At 46.0% G+C, this 10,945-nt stretch overlaps 1 protein-coding gene across 1 annotated transcript in view; it reads right to left on the bottom strand.

Moving 5' to 3' along the window:
• Positions 1-216: 216 nt before the first annotated feature.
• Positions 217-10,945, bottom strand: part of LOC130384858 (transmembrane protein 132C-like) — a 126,258-nt gene continuing 115,529 nt past the window's right edge. The window contains exons 7-9 of the mRNA XM_056593244.1: positions 7,953-8,226; positions 5,696-5,887; positions 217-2,064 (exon numbers count right to left, since the gene is read on the bottom strand). Of these exons, the coding sequence (XP_056449219.1) occupies positions 892-2,064; positions 5,696-5,887; positions 7,953-8,226 (1,639 nt within the window). The 3' untranslated portion in view covers positions 217-891. The remainder of the gene's footprint in view (positions 2,065-5,695; positions 5,888-7,952; positions 8,227-10,945) is intronic.

Here is a 10,945-nt window from a genome sequence, read left to right as displayed (position 1 = left end):
CTGCTAAAGCGGGAACAGAGAGATGGTGAGACAATGAATGAGGAATGATTATTCCTGCTGTTAAAGGGAAGAGGAACACTAGATTCCTCTAAGCTATTTTCTGGACCCTCTCCTACAGTCAGAGGAACCTGTGGTCTCACACTGGTCTTTGAGTCTAAAAAGACAAAAAATAGATGAAGATACAAAAAAGGTTTACACACTATTAACAGAGTGGAATATCTTTTTTTTTTAAATGATATGAAAATACAATATACAGTGCAATAGTACAATGCTTTGTAGGTTGGTCAGTATATACATAACATTTCTTTCGTAGGACATGTTTTCTTTCGTGTTTGGGAGGATGACTATGGACAGAGGAGTTGTGCCTTTTTTTTGTCCAGTACATGCAGGACTTCGATGGCTCATGTCTTTCTTGACACCAATGATTGAGGGTGGGACATAGAAAATCAATAATCAAAATGTTGCACGACTTTCCAAAACCATTTAATGTGTACACACACACCCCAATACATTTATCCATCTATCTAGATATCTATATCTTCAGTCTCTAGTCATCTGTATCAAAGTACTTCAAAACTCAATGCAGATTCATCCTGCGGACATCCTGTGATTCTATTTAAAACCATGAAAAGGGAAGAATGATAAAAGGGAACCAGAGGAATAACAAACAGTGAGGAAAATAACAAACAAAAAACAGAGCATCCCTTTTACCGTCACTCACGGACACATATTTTGAGTTTGTGATTTGTCATCCGTGTCTGTAACTTTTTTATGCTATTTTTATCCTATTGAGTACAATGAAATCTTCTACTCAACACGGCGAGTTTCTACCCGCACCCATTTTTCCTATGAAAGGCATCGGTTGAGTTTGTTACAAGGGCACCACTCGCACTATGCCACCTCCTTCAAAGCGCTGTCGTTCAACCGCTCCATGTAATTGCGGAGCTCCTTAGAGTCCCCCAGCTCCATGTCCTGACACACCCACTTAATGTCCTGGCCGTGGCCCGCGCTGAGCGTGCTGACGATGGGGTAGCTGCCGTCCGGAGGGATGGTGGTGGTGAACGTGGTGAACTTCACCCTCTTCCGCTTGGTGGTGGGCGAGTCCCCTTTGCTGTCCTTGGCCGGGCAGCCGTGCTCCGCCGCCCGGTGCACCTGGCCCTGCACGTTTTTCTGCGCTGAGCCGCCGTTGAGCAGGTGGCTGCCCTCCTCCAGCCCACTGCTGCAGTCAATCATGGAGGTGTGCCCGTCCCGCTGCGGCGACAGGCTGACCTGGCTCTCCAGCAGCTCCGCCTCGTTGCCCAGCCACACCCAGTCGTGGGCGTGGTTCATGTTCTCCTGGCCCTCGATGGAGAGCTCCTTGTGGCGGTACTTGAGGGTGTACGAGATGCAGTTGATGAGGAACACCAGGATGGCCAGGCAGAACACCCCCAGCAGGGCGTACATGCCGATCTCCAGGTCGGTGAGGCCTCGGTTTCTGTGCGTCGGCTCGTCGTCCAGATTGCGGCCCCGCGGCAGGTCCACCTGGACGGGGAAGTCGGAGAAGTCGACGGGCCCGTTCTGGCCGCCGTCGTTGGACAGCTTCCCGCCGGCGGGGCGGCGCAGGATTACGCTCTTGGTGGTGGTGGCCCGCTTGAGGATCCCGTCCTCGATGTCGGAGACAGAGCTGCCGTAGTAGTGGGTCTCCAGACTCGTCCTGTCCTGGGACGGGGACAGCCGGGCCCTGGTCTCCAGCACCTCGTCCCCGTCGGGGCTGTAGTCGCTGGCCCCGCCCCGGGGATCACCCGGCCCGAAGCGCACGCGGATGTTGCAGTTCCCCGCAGCCAGGATGCTGCGGCGCTTGTACTTCTGGCAGAGCTCGCATACGGTCATCTCCACGCGGACCAGCAGACCCTGGCCCTCCGCCTCCGCCACGATGATGGGCCACTTCCAGGAGGGATCCTGCCGCACGCTCACCACCTCCTCGTCCAGGGAGGTGGCGGTCAGCACGAAGAAGTCCTGGTTGTACAGGTCCAGGGGAGCGATGGAGCCATCGCTGAACTGCAGCCAGGCACTGATCACTGCCTCCTGTGGAGCAAGAGAAAGACAGAGAACAAAGAAATAGAAAATAGTTCAAGAGTTGAAATACCTAGATGTGATCTTGGACATCTGAGTTTCATGCAGCACACAATAAAACTGTCAACAAAATTAAATTTAACTTGTCCAACTTTAGATACATAAGAAACAACCTTACTTTTGAAGCAGCTATGCTATACTTTGATGCAATGATCACGTCTCACATGACCTATTGCATAGCAACTTGGGCCTCATCTTGTAAGACGACCCTAAAGTCCCTAGAGTCAACATATAAAAAAGCTATAAAAGTTTTAGATAGAAAACCTAAAATGTATCATCACTGTCAGATTTGAAAGAAACTTGAGTTGCTACATATGGAAAACAATGTGAAATAGACTGACATTATTTTAGTTTTTAAAATGATTCATGGTTTAGCTCCACCTCCTTTACAGGAATATATCAAAAGGAACACAAACAGCACAACCAGAGCAGGCTCCAGAGGTAATTTCACTGTTCCCTTTAGGAGAAGTGCCTTTGTCCAGGCAATTCTTTCTTATAAAGCAACCAATACCTGGAACTCCATACCAAGTGCAATACGCAAACTACCAACTCTTACCTAATTTTTTCAGAAATCATAAAAAATGGCTTCTGAAAAAACAAACGTGTGGTCACTAGCTGGGATCATTTATAATTTGTCCACTGCCGCTGATCTGTTAACCCTGTCTATTATGTTTATGATGATGTTTTACTCAGTATGTGTCTGTTTTACTGCATATTATGATTTGTTTTATTTCACTTTATTTTAAATGTATTTAGGGACCATCTTCCAGTCAGGGGCTAAGGATGGAAATTAGCCGACTGCTATAATCCTGTATATTTACATTTTATTTTCTATTTTTATGTTCATTAATATATTTTGTCCCTTTGTAAGAATTAAATAGATCTAATATCTAAATCTAAAAATAAATAAAACCCAGTAGGAGAAGGCCTTGACTGCGGGACACAGAGGAGAACAATGTTGATACACTGTTGTCCTTTGTGAGAAAGCAATTGACTGCAAAGCCTTCTCTTGAGACCAGAATCATTTGCGATCTGATGAGTCAGTTGGTGAGATAAATGATCTATTAGTCACTGCCTCCCCGGTGTCGGAGCCTAGAGCCCGTCTGACGCTAATGTATGATCCTCTGTGGTTAACCACCACCGTTTCAGTGACACAGATTTTGTTACGCGGCATCCGGTGTCGCCAGTGGATGTCCGGGCCACGCCTTCCTCGTCTGGCGCCAGTCGTTCTTTGCATTGTTTGAATGCAGATATATATATAAAAAAATTAACAAAAGATAAATCAGACAATTGCCAATGGCTTCCGAGCTCGCGTTATGGACAATCGGTTCTGCCTCTTTCGCTCCCCACAGACTGATCGCTCTGATTGGTCAATACTACGTGGAGTGCAAAAAGAGTGCCGAAAAGAAACCAGATGATTCCCATCTCAAAATCTGTGCCCTTGCCTCCAGATGCTGCGTTGTTATCCAGGTATCCGTTTCTAGAGATGATGCCTGCCCTAACAAGAGTGGGACTTCAGCGTTTCCTAGATGAGGTAAGGCACTCTGAGGCCTGGCCACAATACATTAAAGGGCCGTGATGAGGGGAAATGTGTATGCTGTCCTGATGAAAGTAGGCCCTGTGATCACATTACAAGTTTGTTCTTGACATTTTACGATACGAGCTGGCTATGGTCCCATACAGTCGATGGAAAATTATTGTGTAGTATTTTTTCTCACACTATCTTTGTGTTTATTCTCCCTATTACTATTTTCTCGATTGTGAATTTTGTTTTTAGTAATAATATTCAGAATATAATATGTACTTTTCATATAAAATATTTGTATAATCATATTTTCCTGTGTAATATACTAACGTTAGCAGAAGTGTTGTGCAATAAGGCAGGTTGTTAAGGATTCCAGTACAACAGCCTTGTGTTTCAACCAGGAGCAGAAGGCTATCTCACTGGAGGCCATGCGACCGCTAACTCTCGCTAATGCTCTCTGAGGGGGGAGGGGGTGGTGGGGGAGGGGCAGATTAAAAGAAACTGCGGGCGCAGGAAAAAGATCAGACACAAGCATTAAAGAGTTATCCCCTACAAACAGGAATTCGCCACACATATATACATCCATGCATACACATACACACCAGCGTCGCCAAACTTTTTTCACAGCTGCCGTTTTTCAAAATTCTACTTTGAATATCTTACAAGAGGAGCGACCCCCATGGGTTCACAGTGGGGGGGGCAGCGCTGTGGTCCCTCAATGCTCTCTAATTACCGGGAGAAGACCAAGACAGTGCTGCCAGCTTATCCCCACACGGGCACTTTGTGTATGGAGATGGCAGATAAGACTAGAGTAGCCCCCACCACCACCACCACCACCACCACCAACCCCATCCTTTCTCATCCAGGGATGAAGGGATGGTTGACGGGGGAAGTGGGGGGATGAGGGCCCTTGAGAGGGAACGATGGAGGGGGTACCATGAACAAACCATGGTAGGCAGGGAAGGAGAAGCTACAGAGGATAGGAGCAAACAAGTTTTAGCCTGTAAACCATTTCCCTTTTTTTTGGGAGGGGAAGATGGAAACTGTGGTCTTGCTTTTGCACGCCCAGAGTTTATGCTATCCATTTCTATGAGGCGCCCAAGGAAACACATTATGTCCTGCATTGTAGTGTTCAAGGTTCGGACTTAAGAGGGTTAGAGTTTGCAACAAGCAAATACACACGTTAGATGAAGACACAAACACAGTCACTCACATGCACACACACACACACACACACACACACACACACACACACACACACACACACACACACACACACACACACACACACACACACACGCACGCACACGCACACGCACACGCAGACGCACACACACACACACACACACACACACACACACACACACACACACACACACACACACACACACACATACACTCATACAAGTTCTTAGGTTGCAAAATCATGCAAGTCATTGAACTTCCTCAGTTTAGCTTGGGACATGAGCCTTTGTTTTTTCTTGCCAAAAAAAGAAAAAAGGCTGCTGGACATCTCCACATTTTTAACCTCAAGTTAATTTGAACTCACAAATTAGTATTCATATAAAAATCTAAAGTCTGAGTGAGAAGAGCTCAAATTCTTGTGGGCATAGCGTTTTCTTTTCTGTCTCTTTACATTTGTTTTGAGGACATCCTTACCGGCGTAACCACAACAAATGGCCCATCGATTGGAAGGGACTAATAGAACACAGTCAAAATATCTGTTGAGTAGACCACTAAAAATATCTGTGGGACAAACCAGGAAACTCTGCATAACTCCGTCCTTGGCATTTTTCTCCATCCTTTCCCTCAGAAATTACAGCTTCTTATATCGTGAAAGGTAGTCTTATATCATGAAAATGGAGGGGAGGGAGTTGACAGCAGAGGATGTTTTCAAATTCCCCAAGTCACTCATGCTACACCAGTGTCAGAAATCCCTTTGAGTAGACAAGAAAATAAACACGAGTAAAGGCGTGTGGACTTTTGTCTCGGATCGGTTCGACCGCCCCACTCCATGTTCTTCTGTAGAAGTTTTGTGTGCAGGATTGGTCCTCTGACCTGCTTTGGGCTCTGCAGAAGCTCCGGGCTGGTGGTGGTGGCCAGGATGGCTCTGTTGCTCCCTTGACTGAGCTGCAGGGCCATGGACAGAGCCGTCACCATCTGGACCCCCAGCTCCGTGATGGTCACTTTGTCGTCCACCACCGTGATGGTCTTCTCTGCCAGGATGGAGTCTGACAGGGGAGACAGCACCTGTGGTGTGTGGCAGAGATAACAAGAGATATAGAAAGTGAGATTGAGAGAACGAAAGGGATAGGCAGGAGAGAGAGAGCAAGAGAGAGAGCGATGGTAGAGGGGGGAGGGGGTAATAGCAAGAAATGCAAAAGCGAAGATTTCTGTCTTTGGTCATTGTGAGGAGATCAGCCCGACAACCCACCTCGGCCTGGCTGGTAAGATAATGCCCCTGCTTTACATTACGAGATTTGTTTCGAAACCCTTAGAGAATCCATCTACCTGTAATCCTGAAGAACAGCAGCCACAGTCTGACCTATATACAAGACACACTGTCTTATCTCTGGTGGGAAGGCAGCTTGGGAAGTACACTGGATACTTCTTTGCTGTATGTGCAAACCACGTCCGCACATCGACATTCGCTATAGTCTTTGCAGCGCAGGGTATCAGTGGTGCTGTAATGGCTAGATATATATATGACCTTAGCTCTTTTAAGTGTAATCACAGTAACACCACTGAGTTTGTCCTCCCAGAGAGTTCAGTTGGGGCCACCAGCGGGCAGCCAGTACCACGTGGGTGAGGCTCAGAGCGGATCAGGCCGGCGCACCCAGGGAAAAAAGGACGCGATGCCTCCTCAGTTCATACGTCGTGCCCACTGAGTTTGGTAACTAAACGTTCTATCACACAATCTGCCCCATCCATCATTCATTCACACAACACTATTGTACGCATGCCACATCAAAGTTGGACAATTTTAGCAGCTGAAAAAAAAAAACGCCCTTCCCAACAGAAGGGCGGGGTCATTCAAAGTACTAGGAATAAGAGAAACGTTTCACTGAGCTGCTGAATCGAATATCTGAATCCTCGGAATGAAGAGGCAGCTCGGTTGGGCTTGCATAATTCATGATCCCACGCATATTTTTTAAATGCATGTGAAATAATACTGCGCTTATTAAAGTAAAAGAATAGGCGTAGACATTATTACATCATTGGCAGTGCTGCCAAGAAGAGGATGTGATGTGAAAGTTAAATAAATTGAAGAATAGTTGCTTGCCTTGCATTACATCGATAAGGCTGGGCAGACCTTGACCAATCTCTGTTGTGGTCTTACGCCGGCTATTATGTCCCTTTCTGGGAAAGACAGCTCATATTGAAGTGGCTTTAAAGCGAGGCAGTAGCCTGTATTCTTGGCAAAACATCCGTGGGGGGCTACGAAAACCTGTCTGTAATTGTACCACCATCGATTATCATCCCTCCTGTGTTATCAGCGAGTGAACAATGGTTGCGCCCCATCAGTCATTTCTGATGCCCCCTTGCCTAGGTAGTCCTGCCGCCAGATCTGTTATGGATGCGGACCTAATATACTGAACCAGTCTTGAGTATATTTGTCTCTCATAAACACTGACGTAATAAGGTGTTTCTTTTGTGAAAGAAGAAGTCCTTTAAACAGATTCCTGATTCATTTCAAAGATCTTCCAGGGTAGAGGGGGGATAAAGTTATGTCTGTTCTAAGCTAACCCGGCGAAAGACGGTTCAAATATTCAGCACTTAAACCTGGTATGGTGATCAAGTATGCTTCATGTGGTTACTGTTCCTACTTCAGTAACTCTGGATATCGTTCTCCTGAGATTAAATTAACTCCTTCTGACATTTAATAAACTGCTCATGAGATTAAATACATTTTGGTGAAAATTAACTATATTGTATGGTACAATGAGTTTTACTGAACACATTTTCTACTGTGCTTCAAGACTTTTGTGAAATAAATAGCATCAGAAACAGACAACCTAAATCTGGCGGAACCAGGCTTTACATTTACATTCAGGGCATTTAGCAGACGCTTTCATCCAAAGCGACTTACAATAGGTACATTTGTCAGAAAGAGAATCAATATATCGCTGTTGGTACAATAAGAATGTTCATAGAACCAAGTGCCAAGCACTAACAATTTTTAGGTTAACCCATTCCCCGTATACAACAAAGATAGCTAGGATAAGACGCTACACATTGCTAAGTACTATCGCTAAGTACTAAGTGCAAGGAGGTACACCCTACAAAGTGTTCTCCTTGCAGACCCTCAGCTCACCTGGATGGCGGTCATCCCGACGTCCAGTCCCATGAGAACCCTGCCGTCCAGCAGGCGAGCCACGTGGGGGCGCTCGACCTTCAGGAAGTCCCGGATCAGCTCGGTGATGTCCACCTGCCAGTCGCTGCCCAGCATGAAGCTGGTTGGGCCCCGCGCGTCGGGCCCCTCCGCCACAAACTGGGTGAGCACCCGCACCATGGCGTGCTGGTACTGCAGCGTGCAGCTCCGCCCTCGCCGGTCTTCATCGTCCTCATCCTCGCTGTCCCGCGCAGACCTGTGATGAAAAGGAAAACAGAAGGGGATGAGGACGAGCGCCGTTCTATTGGTTCCCTTAATTCAAGGTCGGCGTTCAAACAATCCATAGATATATATTTAACCATCCGTATTCAAGTCACTTTTCAAAAAAACTTTTTATAATAACGACTCTTAAAGCACGTTCTTTCCTATATTAATACAAAGGGAGTATACAGAAAAGCCGACTTCTGCCGAGTCATCAGTCCTCCCCTCCTTTCGAGTCTCACCTTTGTTTCCGCTCAGGTTGCCTCTCCTACGGTATCGGGGAACGAGGAATGAGCGGAAATCATTGCAGAGCCATTGAGCTGGTGGCCGCAGAATCTATTTTTCAGAGTTACGGAAGCCGTACCACATTTATCGCCCGTGTTTGTAAAGTTCACACCTTTCCAAAACCTATTTAGCGCTCATACCCACCCAACTGCAGTTAGCCCCTGTAGACCCTTATTTACCTTACACAGAGACGGACGAATGTCTTGTGAATAAACAAAGAAGAGGGCATCAAACGTCTGGCCCGGGCTCAGCCTCATCATAAGACACCTGAACGGTTGTTCTTTCTGTTCTTCAATGCCTCCCTTGCGGCTTCACAATAATAGCTTCCTGGATAGCGCTGCTGCCGTTTAACTACAACGGCTAACAAATCAACAACGCCACATGTTAAAAGGATTTCCAGCAAGGCAGTCCGCTAAACTTTAGCCCAAAATAGGTTTGGTATTGCAATATTATTAGATATCTGCAACAATAGACAGATAAGGCGTCCCGGGATGGAGAGGGTCACTCTGCCCAGGATGGGGCAGATTTGATCAGCTGACCGAGGGGAAAGGTGAGCGGAGTTCTTCAGAGCCTTGGAGCGAGGAGGAACCGTCAGCAGAATCGAGTCGTTCGTATATGGACGTATACGTATGTTGTCCACACTTTTGTTTCATTCAATCACGTCTCTTGACACTTTCTCTCCCACACCGAGACAAACTGTATGTGCGGTATGTGTGTGTGTGTGTGTGTGTATGTGTGTAAGTGTGTGTGTGTGTGTGTGTGTGTTTGTGTGTGTGTGTATGTGTGTGTGTGTGTGTGTGTGTGTCTGTGTCTGTGTGTGTGTGCGTGTGTGTGTGTGTGTGTGTGTGTGCTTAGATACAACATTGGGACTTTTCCACTCCATCCATGATTTCATTGCAGTGCTCTGGTAGCGAAAACTCAACTAAACATATTGAGATTCACAGGCATAGCAAAGGACTCCAGAACAGCTATCGCTGCAAACAGACCCAATCGAACATGCATTTTCTAGGGAAGGGCGACAAAAAGAAAGTGCTTGAGCCTCACCATATGAAGAAGTTACCACAGCAACACGAGCCAAAGGTTAAAGTTCAACCAATCCAGCTGAGCAAGATCAAATCTCCAACAGGGAATATGATCTGCATTTTTTTGGTCTTTTAGACCTGGAGGCGAGCGTTGCCGTCTGGTCAGTTGGGGAGGGAGGCTAACTATAAATGTAGTAACTAAGCAAGATTCATAATGATTTTGCCTCCTTGCCAATCAGTTATCAGTAATCAGTTTAATCTGATGGTAGCATCGTGTTTTAATTAATTCTAACAGCACCCTCAAACTCTGGTCTGAATCCCAATTTTAATTTAGTTGACATGTGTGCATGCTAATTTCCTCATTAGATCCAGCCTTGCAAGGTACATACAGTAGCTATGCATGTGCAGATTGCTTTGATGAGCTTCATCAAGAGAAATAGAATTCATCCAACATCCAGCCAGGGAAAGAAGCTCTTAATTCATGAACGCTTTGGCTTGTTTTTTTGTTACTCACACTAATACGTACTTAATGGCTGAGTAGGAGTTACAAATCCTCTTACCATTCTTTTAAAAATAAAAAATAATTGTCATAGTCTGGGATGTTATACAGTATAAACTAATCAAATGAAGACCTAGATTCTGGCATAGAACTAATCTGCAGGAGATGAGGGAGCAATCTCAACCTAATCTCAGAGGTTAATATAATGGACAAACCCGGCTGAGATTGCAGTGCAGCCTTCTTCAGAAACCAATTTTTTTCCTTTCTGCTTCATTTGCTCCAATGCCCAGATTTACTTTAAGAAGAGTTGATGCATATTAATGCTCGGTTTTGGCTTTTTCTGTTTCTCCCTCTTTTTGCACTTGGAGCCTGTGCTCCATTTGATTTGACATTTTGCTGCACGTCGACTAAAAGTATCAGCCCCCCCCTGTCCACCCAAATAATTTTTTTGGGACAAAAATGGACAGGCAGTGCTGCAGTCCTGTACTTACATAAAGATTTCTCTGTAAGCCTGTGTCTCGAAGCATAACATGCTACTGAATGACAGAATGAGCAACCAACTTACTGCACAGCTAACAATCTCTTTAAAGCTATAATACAGTTCTTACTTGATATGGTTGTGTGCATGAGTGACTACCGCTCCGTTCACACACGTACGATGCTGTATGTGAAGGCTTTGCTTAGAGCTTAGTGAGGCTGTCAGTGGCAATCAAAAGCTCTGCTCTCTCTCTCGCGTGCCCTCTCTCACTATCCCTCTCTCTCTACCTCTCTCTTTCCTTCACGCTCTCTCTCCCTCTCCCCCTGTCTTTCTTGCATGCTCTCTCTCCCTCTCTCCCTCTCTTCCGCTCTCTCTCTTTCTTGCACGCTCTCTCTCCCTCTCCCGCTCTCCCTCTTCCACTCTCTCCCAC

Source organism: Gadus chalcogrammus, chromosome 6 (assembly GCF_026213295.1).
Source record: "Gadus chalcogrammus isolate NIFS_2021 chromosome 6, NIFS_Gcha_1.0, whole genome shotgun sequence".
Taxonomy (NCBI): Eukaryota; Metazoa; Chordata; class Actinopteri; order Gadiformes; family Gadidae; genus Gadus; species Gadus chalcogrammus.
Note: the sequence above shows the minus strand (reverse complement) of the source record. Positions and strands in the feature narration are given on the sequence as shown.